We start from the raw sequence: 17,844 nt of genomic DNA, 5'->3' as shown, positions 1-17,844 counted from the left end.
CTGAGACTGATGGAGACTTTTGCCCCTCAACATGTGAGGCTGGCTTCCATTTCCCAACCTTGCATTTGCATCCGTTTGTCAGAAAGTATCTCTTAATCATCCTTCAAGAGCCTCAGAGAGCCTTTTGATGACGCGTCCGGTATCTCTCTGTCTTAGTTAATTTTTCCTATCACTTTCTGACATTATAGGGTGTTATTTGTTTGTAATTTCTGTTTCTTCCCACTAAAGTTGACATGCCCTGAGGGCAGGATGTGCTCTTCCACCTTTACACTGTAGCTCTCCCCCAGAGCCTGCCAGCAGGAGACGCTGGGGAGCAACCTGCGGAGTGAATGAACAAAGCATCCCCAGCTTGCCACTGTCAGGCCACACCCCAAAACATTTCTAACCATCCCCTTAATTACAGCAACAGGGGAAAAAAAAAAAAAAAAGCTGATTCTAATGATAGACATTTGTTTATAATGAAAGTCCTATTGAGCCAACTGAAAAGACACATAAACAGAAAAGAGATTATACTGGAAGATACCGTGTAACGTCTCTAAATAGTTTCCCTTGGTTTTCAATTAGCCTTCCCAATAAAATGCTACCCTGCACTTTGCTGTATCTTTAAGTGCTCTAATGAGGAGAATGAAATTGACACCCACTCTGCTTTCCCTTTTGGAGGCCCCATTCTTACCGCACTGTGAGCTGTAACCCTGCAGGGGTCCATTACCAAATCCAGCATAACAAATGCTGCACTTTGCCAGGACTGTAGTAAGATTTTCACGCTGAACCTAAAGTGCTATGACTTCCAACACTATTAATTTATTAGTGGCTTGTAAAAATGTTTAATGGAGATGTGTGTAAAATTTAAAATGAAGAACTCTGTTGAATTTCCTTAGATGTGAAAATAAAAGGGCAGCTCTTTACCTGAGATATATTTGGACAGCTATTCAATTAACAGGGAGTTTTTGAAAGATGAGACTCTCTTGGCTTTCTCCCTTCAGTCACCAGGATATATTACAATCATCACAGTCTCAGAGAAGAAAATGAATGACTGAAGAGCAGCAGCAAGCCGCAAACCCCTAGGCATGCTCAAAACCAAGGATTCTACTTCTGTAATGGCTTTCAGTAGCATGAGATAGATGAGAGCCAGCAGATTCTAAGGCTGCATTACCAAAGAAGGCAGCTATTCTTGGTGAGATGTAAAAAGGTGACAAGGGACTTGGATTTAAAAGTACAAACACAGAGAGAATCCCACCTTAATGGGTACCATGATGACAACCAGCTCAATATAATGAGGCTATTTCCAAGATCTGGCCAGCAGCCCATATTAGCATGGCTTTACTGATGTGGATACAACAAATTCTGTTTGAACAAGAAATCCCTGGGAAAAAGAAAAGATCCTTTTCCAGGCTCTGTCCATTTAGCAATCAATCAAAGGAAAAATAGCTGTCCTGTAAAGACCGCACAGCACTTCACACTTGAATCCTAGTAAAATATTAGATGATCTAAATAAAATAATGTTCTATAGGGAACACTAATCGCTTGCTTTTTGTAGGAATGGTATTGTTGTTGATACACTGATAACATAGGATTGGACCTGGCATGTGAAGATATCGGAAGGTATCTGTGCTCCAAGCACACCAGAGCAATGAAGAAACTAACGCACATTGTACAGACCCCTTATTAAACAAGAGATATCCTTTCCATAGTCCTATGCCAAATACCTGCTATATGTCATAAATTACTTCATAAATACCAGCTGGAATCAAATGAAATTGCCAACATCAGACTGCTTTAACATACAGAAATAGCAATTTTCCATAGTATTCTCCAATATGAGGGCATCATTTGGAAAAATGCAAGTCAAAGAAGAAAGACACCAGGTAGACTCTGGAGTCAGGACTGCAGGATTTAGTCTGCCTGTAGATCCACTGTAGCTGTGGGGTGTTGGCTAAGTCACTTGACCAACCTTAGTCTCTCACATCAAATAGCTGCGCCTCAAACATGAGTCCATTAAGCATGGGAATGAACAGCAAAGTGGCCACCTCTCCTTCACCTCAAATCTGATGCTCATATTCCAACTTATCCCAGAGCAGCAATGCCTGCAAATTAACCCTTATAAGGAGACATTTTCAATGATACAAAACAACCTAAAATTGTAAGCAGCATTTTCAAAAAAACATAATGAATATACATGGACTATTTAAGATCCAGAAAGATTATTCAATATCAAAATTCACTGAGATTCAAATTCCTATCAGACATCCAACCTACAAATATTGAAAGTACAATGTGAGTAGAAGAGCAGCTCAACATAATAACAACAGGACAATAATCAGCTTGGGTTCAGTGAGAAACCTAGGGGCTACCCTGGGCAATGTCGCTGGGAAAGCTCAAGTTGAGCTCCTTAGCTTATGTCCAATTAGCAACCTCCTTAACCTCTACCAGTTAGCTACTTCCTTACACTGCCCCCTCCCCTCCTACCATTGCCTCCACTTTCTTCCAAAGCTAGTCAGAGCTCATTTCTCAGAGGTGACCCATCCAGGGCCCAGGCACCCTGGCCTCTCTGTTTCTACTGTGAATGGAAGTATTTTCCCTCAGTAAAGCTGAATTAGCCACCAGCCTATTAGGGAAATTGAGCTACATTTGCTTGTGCTTACGTGTTTGCAAACTTCTTTTTCCTGACCATGCGGACACTCATTTCCTCTCTCTCAAACTTGGCACAGCACCTGCTACATGATAAACATGGAATTAATCTTTTATGAATACTTAAAGATCTATTAGTCCTAGGAAACTGGAAAGAGAGCTAACAATCCCTTTGAGACATATCAGAATGGCTTCTGGTTTGTTATTCTCGGTTATAATCCTGTATTCCTAAGGATCAGACTTTTCTTCCTTCAGCTCAAAGACCTGCACATCCAGGCTTGCTAAAAGAAAAAAACATATTTTATTTCACTAAAATTTTCTCCCCCTCCCAATGTTTTGTATTTATTCATTGTCACTTGGTGTGGGCACAGTATCACTAACGTCATAGTCTCATTTAATGTTCAGAATGATTCTGTGAGGTAGAACCAGCTATATTACCTCCATATTATGGATTTTTAAACATACAGGAATTAGCCAGGTGCCAGTGGCTTACACCTATAATTCTAGCTACTCAGGAAGCTGAGATCTGAGAATCATGCTTTGAAACAAGCTTAGGCAGAAAAATCCTTGGGACTCTTATCTCCAATTAGCCACCAAAAACCCAGAAATAGAGCTGTAACCCAAACGATAAAGCACTAGCTTTGAGCAAAACAGTTCAGGGACAACACCCAGGCCCTCAGGAATAGGACTGGATGGATAGATAGATAGATAGATGAATTAAGCAATGCCTCCACAGTCACAGTGCTAGTGAAAAGCAGCAGTAGACATCAGTAGACTCAAGCAAAACGTTTTGTTGCATAACAATATATAGTGATGCCTTTTTTCATAACACATTTTCCAGATACCTGTATGCAACCTATATTTTCCAGAGATTAAAGCATCCAACTAAGAAATCCAGAGGTTAGACTACATATTCTACCAGCAGCAGAATTATGCTGTCAAACAAGACCCTTTGGCTCTGTAAATCTGCAAGAAGTCATATTGGGAGTTTGTGGCTGTGTCATTTGCCCTTCTAGTATACACCTCAGATTTTCTTCCTAAAAATAAACTTTAAAGTAAAACTGTCACAAATATGGTAGTAGTATATATTCATTTCTGGATTTACATTCAATTTCGAATGTGGATATCCCTAAACACTTTGAAATCTGTGTTTATCTGTGGATGGGTACTTACAGAATACTTATTAAAGTTGAGTAAACATGTTGAAAAAAATGTCACTATTAGCTTAGGAAAAACAAAAGCCTTGGAGAAAGTTTCCAGTCCTGATGAAACATGCTAAGTTCTAGCAAAGCAATTCACACTTACAATCCTAGCTACTCAGGAGGCTGAGTTCTGAGAATCATGGTTCAAAACCACCTCAGGCATTGAAGCATTGTTTATCATAGCCAAGATATGGAATCAATCCAGACAGCCCTCATGGATGAATGGATCAAGAACATGTGGTATATATACAACATGGATTCTACTCATCCATCAGGAAGAATGATATTGTACCGTTCATAAGGAAATGGAAAGACTTGGAAAAAATTATGTTAAGCAAAGTAAGCCAAAGCCAAAGAAACACTAGCTGCATGGTTTCCCTCATTTGAGGTAACTAGAATGTGCCTATAAAGCTACAAGTAAACATACAGAATGATTAAAATATGTATATATATGTATGTGTATACACACATACTGAGACATGATAAATTATATAGGATGCTAGACATTCACATACTGAGGTAAAAGGAGGATATACATAGAAGTGGTTGACAAAGGCTAAGTAGCTATGTATATATGATCATATAAAATAATAGTTTATGAAATGAACTCCAAGAAAAGGAAACAAGAGACATTTTTGTTGCCTTTGTTGTTGTTTTTGTTTTCTTTTCCTGTTGTCTTGTTTGTTAGTTTGTTTGTCTTTGGGAGGGTTGGGAAGGGCATAGAAAAGGTAAAACAAAGGTGAACAAATACAATGGTATTCACTAGACACTGGAAAATGAACTGTACATTTTGTGGGTGGGAATGGGAGGAAAAAGCTGGGGGAGAGTGAGGGAAGGGGAAACATGGTGCAAAAAGAATTATACTCATTACCTGATTCATGTAACTGTATCCCCTCTGTATCTCAACTCTACAATAGCAACAAGCAAACAAATAAACAAATAATTTTTTTTAGAAACCAGCCCAGGCAGGTCTGTGAGAATCTTTTCCCCCTTTATTGTCAAAGAGAAGAACAGAGCGGTTACAGATTCATATGTAAGGCAGTGAGTACATTTCTTGTTCAACTTCTTACCTCCTCCCTAGTTCCCCCCCCCAGGCTCCCCCCGCTTTCCCTCTCTGCCCACCCATGAGTTGTACAGTTGGTTTACACCAAATGGTTTTGTAAGTATTGCTTTTGGAATCATTTGTCTTTTTATCCTTTGTCTCTCGGTTTTAATATTCCCTTTCCCTTCCCTAGTTCTAATACATGTACATACACACTATCCAGGGTACTCAAATGAGATACAATGATGGGGGGAATATGAGAGAAACAAAAAAAGGTACAGTTTCACATGCCATGTTGAAAATAATTACAACAATGATATAACACTTATTTCCATAATCCATTCAATCACACACACACAGACACACACAGACACACACAGACACACACACACACACAAAGTAGAGCTGTGGCTCAAGTAGTAGAGTGCCATCTATGAACAAAAAACCTCCAAGACAACTCCTAAGCCCTGAGTTCAAGGCCCAAGACACACACACACACACACACACACACACACACACACACACACACACAGAGAGAGAATATGAAAGTCTTGCTTCAATGAGACCAGTGAGCACATGATTGCTTTCATTTGAAAATGACATAGATTGTGTTACAATAAATACTGGCGAAAGAACAATGAGGCACATCGACACATGTTTTATGTCCATGTCAAAAGATCCAACTTGTTTCCAACCTTTAAAATCCCATTCCATTCCTGAGAGCTGCATCCTCACTTTTAGCTCCTTTAAGTTCTATACCCTTATCAAATAGTATAAGCATTTTTCACCATTCCTATTCTGGCTGACCTGACTTTGTTCATATTGAAGTGGAGCTCTTCTGTTTTGCCAGTGGACCATAATCTGCTCAAGAGGCACCAAGATTTCTGCTTCCTATACAACCATGCCCATCCACGCATAATGATGAGTTACAAAGCTCCACTGAACACCATCAAAAAGGCCAGGGTTTCATGCTTTAGACATTTAATTATAGTTAGTAACCTTGATAAGGTTAACAAGATAGTGGCTCCAACTATATTAGAAATGTGCTGAAAGCTTTGCTTCTTAGAAACTTGTTCTTCCCTAGGAAAGCACCATGTGTAAAGAACTTTAAACCATCCTTAGCCCATAGAAAGCATTGGGGAAACTCTGGATTATGTCCCTCTATGCAGAAAGCTCGGAGCCCTGGAGAGTACATGATGACCACAGCAAAAAGCAGCAGAGCCTAACCAACCTGCCAGAAATCTTCTGTATGTGGAGGAAGAAGAAAATAACTACCAAAGTTTGTGAGTATGAGGATTTAGAAATTCAAGTTAAAAACTTCTTTTTTCCCCAAAATATTTTAGTTGGCATCACAATCAATGAATGCTAATAGTAACAGGCAAGACCTTCTGAGCATCCACTTTCTGCTAGATTCTATGCTAGTTCTCTGTGTCTGCCCCCCCGTGTGTGTGTGTGTGTGTGTGTGTGCGCGCGTGTGTGTGTGTTTTCCCATATAGTCTTTCATAAATCTTGAGTGTAAATGTCTGCATCTCACAGATGGGTCAAATGGATACAGTGGTCTGTGCAAAAGTGTCACAAGTACTACCTGACCATCTTGATTCTGATTCAGATCGATTTAATACCAATACTCACAATTAGCCTTCACAAGTTGCTTACAATGATTCATTCGTTGGGTCTTTATGAAAACAAACATCACAATCTCACTGCAAGATCACTTCCTGGAGTAAAGGTCACAGATGCTATGACTCAGGATCAGCTGGACCCCCACACGCTGTCAGTGCCCTACAGACACAGGTGCCTTCATCCCTCCCAGCTCTGCCCCACCCTCTCCTCTCTTGCCAGCTCCTTGGAATGCCTTGCTTGGGGAAAGGGAGATGAGGTGGGGGATTGTTCCCCTAGGCAAGGCAGAATGTTTAATTTCTCTATTGACAAGTACTCGAGTACATCAGATTTCAGTTATATTCTAATCAATCCTTTTTGCATGATTGCTTAAGCACAAACATCCAGACTTTAACCCAGCAAAATTTTTAGCACCACCTGTTCATCCAGCTAAATATCAGAAGCCAACAGAGAACACTGAGAGAAGCACTAAAGGGAAAGCAGTAGCAGCCATTTACTAAATTATAAAGATATGTACCCTACACACACACACACACACACACACACACACACACACACACACACACACACACACCTAGTACCAAACATAACAGCATTCCCCGATTGAATAGACAGTCAGGAGAGAGTAAACCACATTTTCCTGGAGCTCAAGTAAAGCCTTATTTGAATTTCTCCATCTCTTCACAATACCACATGTGAGTCCCTGCCTTTTTAAATAAGGCAATGATTCATGCTTTTCCATGACATGACTCAAAGATCAGAACCCTTTCCTCCCAATAGGCAGGGTGAAAGAAAGCCCCAGGAGGGGTAGTCAGGCTGATCACTTAGCCCTCAGTGGTCATCACTGGGGAACTCAGGGAAAGGTTCTGTGAGTGGTGCCCTGCAAGCCAAAGCAGTAATGAAGGGAGAAGCAGAGGCCAGAGTGGCCTGGGGAGGAGCAGCAGCCAGACAGCAGCAGTACTGAAAAGACCAGAGGAGGGCACAGCAAAACCAGAGAATGCTGGGACATTCTCCATCCCAGCTAACGAGGAGAACGCCTCTGCTACCAAAGATGCCCTCCATTCTTCTTCTAAGGCACAAAAGAGTCAAAACACACACACACACACACACACACACACACACACACACACACACACACACACACGCTAGACAATACCCCAATGTCACAAGAGGTAATTCACATCATATTTGAGAAAAAGTGTAAATTGGCTTACCCATCTCCTGATATTTGGTTTAAGGTTTTTAAAATGTTAAATTGAGTTGCAGAAATACATTTTATTGCAGCATTGCATCTAGTAGTAACTGAGGGGTTTTATTGCCCTGTGCTACTGAGTTTGAATTCAGAGCCATTGTACCTGCCATGCAGAGCTCTACCCCATTAGCTATTCCTCTAACACTTTTTATTTTCATTTTTGGTGGTGTTGTTTTGTTTGTTTGTTTGTTTTGTGTGGTGCTGGTGTTAGGACTTGAACTCAGGGCCAGCAGGTTGTCCCTTAGCTTCTTCATTCAAGGCTGGTGCTATACCACTTGAGCAACACCACTTCTGGCTTTTTGGTGTCTAATTGGAAATAAGAGTCTCATGGGCTTTCCTGCCTGGGCTGGTTTCAAATCTTCATCCTCAAATCTAAACACACTAATTAGGTAGGATTACAGGTGCAAGCAACTGGCACCTGGCTAACTTACACGTTTTTCAGGTAAGGTCTCACAATTCTGGGAGAACCAGCCTCTGACCATGATTCAACTACCTATGCCTTCCTCATAGCTGACATTACACTCATATGCCACTGGCAACCAATCATAAACATCTATATTCATTTAGTACCATTAGCATATTTGGAAAAACAAACCAATATAGACATATTTTAATGTTTGCTGTGCTAAGAATATGTAAAGTATAAATACTCAGACAATATGTTGACATTTTAAAATCCTTTTCAATTGTAAAACTACAGTGATTTCACACAATAGTTGTGAGAACACACAACAGTATGCAAACAAGAACAAAAGGTAATCATTACAACAATAATTATAATGTGGACACCTTCTATTTCTGAGATGAAGGAAGTCTGTGTTGTTTCAGCTTTGCCCTGACATTTCTATAGACTCAAAGGGGATGTTTACTAGATCACAAGTGTTGCACCATGAATTGTCTGTATTTGCTCAGAAATTGAAATCTTTTAACACAGACAGCAACTTCCTTTTATATTCTCTGGAAATCACTGTGCAACATAATGTGAGATGTTCCATGAAAGCATTGTTCCTTCCTCAATTTAAGAAACAAGAAACAAATGGACATGTGGCTCAAGTGGTAGAGAGCCAGCTTTGAGTGAAAAAGCCAGGCAAGAGCATGAGGCCCTGAGTTCATGCCTCGGTACCAGCACACAGACACACACACACACACACACACACACACACACACACACACACACACACACACACACACTGAAATACAAAAAGCAGCCATCTTTACTAACAAACAAAAAGAAGGAATCAAAATGCCAAATCTGTCAAATCACTAAATCTAATCTCTTACTTCCCAGACACAATAACAGAATTGCAGAATTGCTTATAATTCTCATAGAAATCTATTGTGTATTGTCCTTAAGTAGTTGTACAAAGAGGTTTCAGTTCAACATGTCCATTTGTGAGCACAATGCATCTTGATCAGTGGAGAACCTACTTTGAGATATGCTAACATAAAGAACTACATCCTGTAGAGGTCCCCACACAAAATATTGTCTATCAATCAGCCTACTTGACATCTTACATCAATGAGTACTTGATAGACCTTAGCAGATTGCTTTTTTAAAATTTTATTAATTAAATTTTGTTGACAAGGTGTTGTGCAAAAGGGGTAGAGTTACATAATAAGGCAGTGAGTACATTTCTTGTGATATCTTACACCCTTGTTTTTCTTTCCCTTCCTTAGATCAGGTAAGCATATATACAATATCCAGTGTACCAAAATCATATACAGTAACCACGTAGGGTACGCCAAAGGAAATTTACCTAGAACATTAAACATAATGACAGCAATAGAATCCTCCTGTTTCCTTCTCTTGGAGTTCTTTTGGCTTATCCTCATCTTATATGATCATGTGTACATGTGTACATGATCATATAAGATTGTTTTTAATGGCATCAGTAACTAGCTCTTACCATATCTTTGCAAGCTTTGACTCCTAGTAATTGTCAACAAGACAAATGTGCCATCATAAATGACATGGTGGCCAAATAGAGGAACATTGTATATAAATGAAGTACCATGAAGTCTTTATCTTACTTTGAAATTAGTTAATAGGAGGAAATACACATAAAAATGGACAAGCAAACATATGGCTACAGAACAAACATGGCACATGTTAACTGTGTTGATGACAGGTATAAGGATCTTTGTTGTGTGGTTTTTTCTCAGCTTCTGTGTTTAAAAACTTTGAAGTTTTAAGATGTTTCAAAACAGAAGCTTTACATTTCATTTTTCAAGGTTTATCCTTGAACAAAGAGAAATATTTCTTATTTTTTAAAAGGGGAAGCCTGAAATCATAAAATGAACTGATACTTTCCACTTCCCTTGCAACTACTTTGCATAGCTTATTAGGTGCTCCACAACCTCAATTTTCTTCACACTGCTACTAATGTTTCCCATCTGAACAGACTATGAATAATTACTACCAAAGTCAAGTATCTATGAATGCAAGGAAACCACCCAAGGCTTAAAAGATGGTATACATCCCCTATTCTCTACACCTTCCCCACATCCACTAATACTAGTCACAGTCTCCATTCATCTATCCTCTTAAAACCAAGATCAAGCCTGCCATATGTAGCATTTGCTTCAAAGCCTGAGGGCACTCACCATATATAAGATGTTTTTAACATGGAAGATAAAGCTCCTACAGTATGTGTATATGGTAGAAAAATCACAAACTGTTCTGGATTGGGTTTTCGTTGTGGGGGGAAGGGAGAGAAGGAAAAGCTTTAGAAGTTCCATCGAAAGTCAGAGACAAGAAAAACTAAGAGAAAACTGGAGTTTGAATCATAGTATTTTCTCACCCTCTTTAACAGATTCACAGACTATATGGGAGGGGCTCGCACAGAAACCAGCAAAACATATCAAGACATTCACCACTTGCCTCTAAAAGCATCCTCATTCCCCTATGCACTATTTACAGGTGCTTATTGAAACAAGATTACTGAACGATTCTATTCATTGGTGATGTTGTTAGACAATAGCTTGAACAATAAATTTTACCTTTGGGAGATTAGAATAATGAGCACTTAATGAAAAAAGTCATACTTTCATGTGATCAATGCTTCTTTTTAAAATATCCTCTCCTTTCATGACATTAAATTCCCTTCAAAGTATGTACCATAAAAATGTTTAAGTTTGAAAACCATATGGCATGCAAAATTATTTCAGGACTTATTTTTTAAACGCATTGTTTGAGGTGGGGCATTTGGAAAGAATTCACTTCTCTGACATCATAGAAAAGTAGCCCTAAAGACAAATGTCTGTGCTAGTTCACCACTACCCTAGAGAATCAATAGCCATCTAGTTTAATTTGCTAAGACAATGTAAATTAGTAACTCCCAGCCAGATGTGTGGTGCACACATCAAACAAACTGCAACCTGTTCATTATGAAAATCCTGTTGACACACACAGAGCCACTTGATGGTGTTTCATCTAAAGCAGTTTCCACATTTGCAGCCATAAAAATGGTTCTAAGAATTTTTTTATACAAGGATTGGAGCTGAGACTCATAAAAGGGTAATCAACTTCAGCTTTTCTCCATATATGCTTCTGTCTGTTTATTTCTATTTTCAGCTAGATGTACAAAAAGTTCAGAAAATATGTGCCATGCTATTTTTTTCCTCCTATAAAATATGTATCCTCCTTCCACTTTTTAAAAATCTGATGTAAAGTTGATGGGCTTCTTCTACAGCTCTGAAGAAGTGTGTAAAGCATGGTAGAGTCAATAGAAGGAAAAAGAACACTTACCCACTGGAAAACAAAACAGAATATTTCAAAATGACTTCAAACATAAATTAAGTTTACCCATTGGGAGGTCCAACTTGCATTCAGATCATATGTAGGGGTCTATGTGACTCTAAACCCTGCTGTTTGATAAAGAATGATTTCTAGCCACAGGCACCCACCAGAGAACACAGTGCATGTATAATGCTTGTGATGTCTCAGACATACAAAGCACCTTCTTAAAGAATGTCTGATTTCTTTCCATGCTAAGCAGACATAATTTTTCACCCTCTAATACTTCTGCTTTACAGAGTGACTTATTTTACAAGTTATGCCTTGCCATCTTCTTATGTTTACTTTAATAACATGGAAAACTACATTCATAAGACCAATGGTTTCATTCGGTGATCTCCCAAAATAGAGATAGGTTTCCACTCTGTATTATAATACATAGCCTTCCTTCTATTTCTCAAATCCAATAGTAATACGTAAACATCGTTTACTAGAATGAGAGAAAAGCAATAGATTCTTCATAATAACCAGATATTTTTTGAATACTGAATTCTCGCCTCTACCAAACTCACTTCCAAGGTCTACTGAATTGTATTTTCTTATTAACCGGTGCGTAGATTAGTCTTATTTGCTAAACCCATTTCCAGCTGCTACATTGTTAATGTGGCAGTTTACAACAATGTGGAATGGACCGAGTTCTCATCGACGACGAGAGGATAATCGATTCTAAACACCATCCACCCCCCCAACCAACTTTCTTAAAATCAAAATAGCGTTTCTTCGATCTCGTGTGTCAACCCTTCGAAAATAAATCATTAAGTCCCCTCCCAAATCACAAGAAAGTCAACCTCTTAAAACAAAACCCAAACAGCAACTGGGCCCCCAAGAATTCTTGGGGGGGCTTCAGCCCTGACCAATCCGAGCGTGCTTTCCTCCACCGGCGCTAGGGAGGACACGTGATGTGGCTGCGAGTCCCACCCGCTACCAGAAGAAGGAATTGTACCCCTGCCACCGCAGCCCGGCCTGTCGCCCCCCTCGGATGACCCCAGGGCTGGGCTCTGACCCCCGGGAATCCTTCCAGCCATTTCCGCGGCCGTGGCACCCATCCATCCATAAGCCAGCGCGGCTACCTCGGGGGGACCCTTAACATTCTGGAGGTTTGAAGTAAGACCCTCACGATCACTTAGCCCCCCCCCCCCCACTTTGTGGTTCAAGGAAAGAAACACTCTCTCAGAACTCTTAACTTTGATTGGAGACTCTGGTTAAAATTAAGAGCTTCAAACCCCAGATCTGAAAAAGTGAAACAGATGTCCTGTTTGTTGGCCATAAGTGGGGTCCCTATATCGGATTCTCTCTCTCTCTCTCTCTCTCTCTCTCTCTCTCTCTCTCTCTCTCTCTCTCTCTCTCTCTCTCTCTCTCTCTCTTCTCTCTCTCTCTCTCTCTCTCTCTCTCTCTCTCTCTCTCTCTCTCTCTCTCTCTCTCTCTCTCTCTCTCTCTCTCTCGCTGCTTTATGTAATGCAGAGTTCGCTTTACAGGTTAAGAGAGAAAACAAAGCAAATAACCGACTGGGATGGAGAAACTCCTAACTCTTCCCCAGGAAAATAAGGAGGGCGGGGGTAGGGGGGAGTCCAACAGCCTGGCTGGCGTGGCTGAAGCCCTCCGGAGAGAAGGCTCGTGGGGTGGGGGGGGCGGGGACCGGGGTCCCCGGCTTTGCACTCACGTGAGGACGTAGTTGACGCTGACGATGCAGTGCGGCCTGGACGAGCGGCTGTTGTGAACGATGGTCGCGTAGCTCTGCACCCACACCCAGCCGCCGTGCTTCGCCAGGAACCGGTAGTACTTGGTGGTCACCTGGCCCTTCACCAGCACTGGTGGAGAGACGGAAGCGCGGGGTGGGGAGGCTACCAGCCCCCCCACCACCACCCCGGCTGCTCCCCCACGCCTGCGGGCGGGAGCTCCGACCCCCTGCGGACCCTATCATAACGGCGCCCTGCAGGAGCCGAGACTACTGGCAAATTCCCAATGGAATTGATTGTTCTGTTCAATGGCAGGGAGTCCGGGGCGGGCAGGGGGCTAATAGGTATGCTAATGCAGTTCCCCACTGGGCCTCTGTTTCTACTGCCTAGAAAACGCTATATAACTTGAGAAGTTCCCCTAAACTGAATTTTCTTTTTTTCCTTCAGCACCCCATGTGTATATTGGGGGAGGAGTGGTTTCCTGATGGCTTCATTTTTGCTCAAGGCTGGTGCTCCACCACTTGAGCCACACTTCCACTTCTGGCCTTTTGCTGACTAATTGGAGATTAAAGTCTCTTGGACCTTTCTGACCAGCCTGGCTTAGAGCAGTGATCCTCAGATCTCAGCTCCTATGAATAATAGAATTACAGGCGTGAGCTAAGAACGCCTGGCCTCTCAGAATGGCTTTTCTAACCTTGGAAGGAGTTTGCTCAGGTAAACACAGACATCTAAGTTCCCACTCCAGGGAAATTAAGCTCGAAATAAAGCTACATCAAAAGCCCAGGTGAGTAGATCGGCCTGTGGGGGCTAAACTAGCGGTGCATATTTTTTCAAGAGGCATCCAGGTGAAAAGGCATAATAAAAATAACTTTGGGGGACACTTTGCCCAGAAATGTTCCCTCTCCACCCCGCAGTGTTAGCAGCTGGGGAAAGGCAGAGGGGCCAGATGGGGTTCTGTGGCCCAGGAGGCCTTCCAGGGGCCTCACACACTGGCACCCCCCCACTACCAATCTGAGAGGGCCTGGTGGCTAAGAGCCTCGCGGGGGCCCAGGGCAGGCTCCCGGATGGTCGCGAAGGACACAGGGGTTGGGGCCTTACGCAAGTGGTGCGCGCAGCGCAAGTGGAAGGTGTCGCAGCCATGGACGTGATGGTACAAGGTCTTCTCAATCAGGTCCTGAGGTTCGTAGCCGGTCAGCTCTGCCACCCTGGGGAAAGCAATCCCTCCCAAAGATGAGTGTGAGGGTGTTACCTCACCTCCCACGTGGTCTCAGATCTGGGGGCAGGGGTGGGGCTGGGCGACCGAGTCCTCACTTCCTGACACATAGATAGGGGAGTCACCTTCAAAATGGGGTCCTGATGTGGAAGGAAAGCTGTCCCTCACCGGGCAGGGAGGGCTGCCATTCCTCTAAGGACAGCCCTCTCAGCCGAGTCCACACACCTGGAGTCCAGGAAGATGAGCTTCATGTCCAGGCTGGCGCGGAACATGAACATGTTGCTATGTAGTTTGATCTCTGTGACTGCGCTAGGAGGCAAGGAGTGGCCCACGGCCACCAGGCCCACGTTCTGGTAGCAGCCATCGAAGGGGGACATATCCAGGCTGTACTGGCGGATCTTCAGGTAGCCGCTACAATGAATGACCTGGAGTGGATTCAGGGGGAGAGGGGTGAGGTTCAGCTGGTCACAAAGAACCCACAAAAGATGCAAAGGAAGGGAATCTTACGGAGATTCTACTTGGCCACAAATTCTGTGGGAATCAAGCCCTTCCTTCTGTGGGATCCAAAGGTATTGATTGGTGAGTTATGGTATCTCAAGAGAGTGACTTACATTGAGCTCACCTGAAAGCTTGTTTTAAAATAAAATATATGTTAAGTTTTTGGTGGAGGAGGCCAAGATCTGAGGATCCCGGTTTGGTGCCAGCCCAGGCAATAACACCTATGACACTGTTATCTCCAATTTACCGGGGGGAAAAAAAAGCCAGAAAAGGAGCTGTGGCTCAAATAGTACAGCGCCAGACTTGAGGGATAAAAGCTAAAGGGCAGAATCCAGGCTGAATTCAAGCCCTAGTACTGGCACAACATTAAAATAAAGTAATAAAATAATATGCATATATATGCAAATTATTTAACCCATCTTAATCAGGTCACTTGATCTGCTTTCTAATGATGCTTAATCTCACTAGACTTAAGAACCACAGTTTGTAACTACAGCTAGGGTTCTTAACTTTCTTGGGAGGTCAAAACCTGGAGTTATGACAACTCCATCAGCCTTTCCCTCCTTGAAGACTCTGTGAGCTCGCTCCGATTTTTCAGCCTTCTCTGCAGGTGTTCTCAAAGTTCAGGGACACTAAGGAAACATCCCTGCAGATGCTTTAAAACTTTTGGGGGGATGCAATTGGGGGCCACCCAAATGGGGAAACAACTTGGTGTTCTGCCTCACTCAGTACACCTGCCCACCTCCCACCCTTGGCATCTGTCTTCCAGCTGTGCCACATACCTTGTAGCCCCCGCAGGTGAGGCCAGCATTCCGCTTGGCTAAGACACACTTCATCCTGAGGAAGAAGGAGCGCTCGATCTCATATTCTGGGAGAGAAGAGCAAAGAAAAGCTCAGGACACAAGACTGGCAGTGTGGCGTCCATCTCTCAGCTATAACAAATTGTGGGCAAAAATCCCAGTTGGATTCCCATGGACAATATGGGCCTCAGGCATGTGTTCACCTTACCCTGCACGAAGTGAGAGTGGTAGGGCTGATGAGCGGTGAGCACAGCCGTCATCTCGTCGTGGTCCGCAGGGTGGATGTATTCATAAATGCTGTTTCCGGTCAGCTCTACCTGTAAAGAGGAGGGGATCACCATCTCCACGGTGGCACAGTGCCCCCCAGGAAGAGACTGAACACTTGTTGGGCCCCAGGGAGTCTGCAAGACCATGAGAACAGGAACCAGCGATCTGGAATAGGTCAGCGGCTATAGACTGCAGCTAGCAATAGGCAATGGGTAGCACTAGCTACACATTGCTTCTTACATAAACCACTGCTTCCTTATCTGTGAAAGAATCTTAATAGCAGCAGTGAAGATCATAGTAGTAGTGTTTGCTTCCGGTAATAGTAATAAGGATATAAGTACATAACCTCTTCCCACAGAGTCTGGCTTATGGTAAGAACTTATAACTACAGCAATTGCTTGAGCCTGAGAAGCAAGGCAAGGAAAGACACATTCACAAATGGGGAGATCCAGGCCTGTTTTCAAAGTCCTCCTGCTAGGTGAGCATTATTCAGACTCAGAAACACAGCTAAAATAGGATTTGAGGAAGTGCCCTCCCTTCCCTCCACCAGCACTGGCTGTAAACACCACAGGCTGGAAACATGGACCACTCACCTACCTGAGAAAGACCCAGGTGCACTGAGGCTGTCTCTGAGATGTACATGATCTTCCCGTCTGGAGCCACGACAAAGATGAAGCCATCCAGGGTCTGGAGAGGCAGAAAATAGAGTGAATGGAGAGGTGGTAGAGAGGGCTTGGAGAGACACTGCCAGGGAACAGGACATAGAACCAGCCACCAATGTCCCCTCTTTGGATCACTACAAATTTGTAAACATCTGGGGCATGTAGAAGAGAGAGATACAGAGGGAGCAGGAGACAAGCGTAATGCCCTGGAAAACTCAGGATGCTCCCAAAGGAAAGACACATCTGTAATAGGCATATATGAAAGGGAATAAGGGTGGCTCATAGCCTTTAAGCAAAGGTAAGCTAGGTTCTTGAGATGATGGTCATAGAAAGAACCAGCATTTTTAGTGTCAGTCTAGAAGAACTTTGCAGTGGCAGTGTCCTATGTTGAAAAGAGCAACAGCAGGGGTTGGGAAGGATCAGTGGAGGAGACACTGGTTGACATGGCAGTATAGTGTTTGTAGACAGGAGAAAGCTGGCCAGTGGCTTTGGAGACAATGCAGAAGAGGGAGATGTAGGAGATGAGAGGATTTTCAAGCAGCAAGTCCATAGAGTAATGTTATAGTATGTATGTGTTACATGTAACTGACAGCTCTTCATGAAGAAATGACTTGGATTTCCCGCTGTCCCTTCATCTCTGTGAATGAGTCCACACAGGAGACAGTGGAGAACTAGGATGAGTCAAACCCTGCTCTCAATGAGTTGGAAGTCACATGGGTAACTGGCCTGAAGATAGATATAAGCTGACTGGAGGAGGCTGAATAGGCAAGAGAGCCTGAAGCTCAGCAGCCAGAGGCCTGAGGGAGAATTGCAGAGGCCTTAAAGAAGTGGATGTTTGGCTGGGAAGGTGGCTTTGTGTTTGAGTGCTTGCCTAGCATGCATGAACCCCTGGGTTGGATCCCTCAATACCACATAAACAGAAAATGCTGGAAGTGGTACTGTGGCTCAAGTGGAAGAGTGCTAGCCTTGAGTAAAAGAAGCTCAGAGACAGTGCCCAGGACCTGAGTTCAAGCCCCAGGATAAAGAAGGAGGAGGAGGAGGAGGAGGAGGAGAAGGAGGAGGAGGAGGAGGAGGAGGAGGAGGAGGAGGAGGAGGAGGAGGAGGAGGAGGAGGAGGAGGAGGAGTTGATGTTCGAGCTTGGAGAGGACATGAGTACTAGAGAAGAAAAGAAGAGCACCCCAGGTAGAA

General features: G+C 42.9%; 1 protein-coding gene across 6 annotated transcripts in view; it reads right to left on the bottom strand.

The window, feature by feature from the left end:
• The window catches only part of Sim1 (SIM bHLH transcription factor 1), a 79,929-nt gene that overhangs the window by 49,140 nt on the left and 12,945 nt on the right, over positions 1 to 17,844 (bottom strand). For 4 of the 6 annotated variants that reach the window (XM_048353770.1, XM_048353769.1, XM_048353771.1 and 1 more), the window contains 6 exons: positions 16,592 to 16,681; positions 15,936 to 16,044; positions 15,710 to 15,795; positions 14,655 to 14,854; positions 14,315 to 14,421; positions 13,201 to 13,348 (listed from right to left, as the gene is read on the bottom strand). In XM_048353770.1, coding sequence (XP_048209727.1) covers positions 13,201 to 13,348; positions 14,315 to 14,421; positions 14,655 to 14,854; positions 15,710 to 15,795; positions 15,936 to 16,044; positions 16,592 to 16,681 — 740 coding nt within the window. Of the gene's footprint in view, positions 1 to 13,200; positions 13,349 to 14,314; positions 14,422 to 14,654; positions 14,855 to 15,709; positions 15,796 to 15,935; positions 16,045 to 16,587; positions 16,682 to 17,844 lie in introns of all 6 variants that reach the window. The other 2 variants (XM_048353774.1, XM_048353775.1) reach the window with 2 other exon arrangements.

Source organism: Perognathus longimembris, chromosome 9, assembly GCF_023159225.1.
Source record: "Perognathus longimembris pacificus isolate PPM17 chromosome 9, ASM2315922v1, whole genome shotgun sequence".
NCBI classification, from domain to species: domain Eukaryota; kingdom Metazoa; phylum Chordata; class Mammalia; order Rodentia; family Heteromyidae; genus Perognathus; species Perognathus longimembris.
The sequence above is the reverse complement of the archived record's forward strand: the minus strand, read 5'-3'. Positions and strand labels throughout refer to the sequence as shown.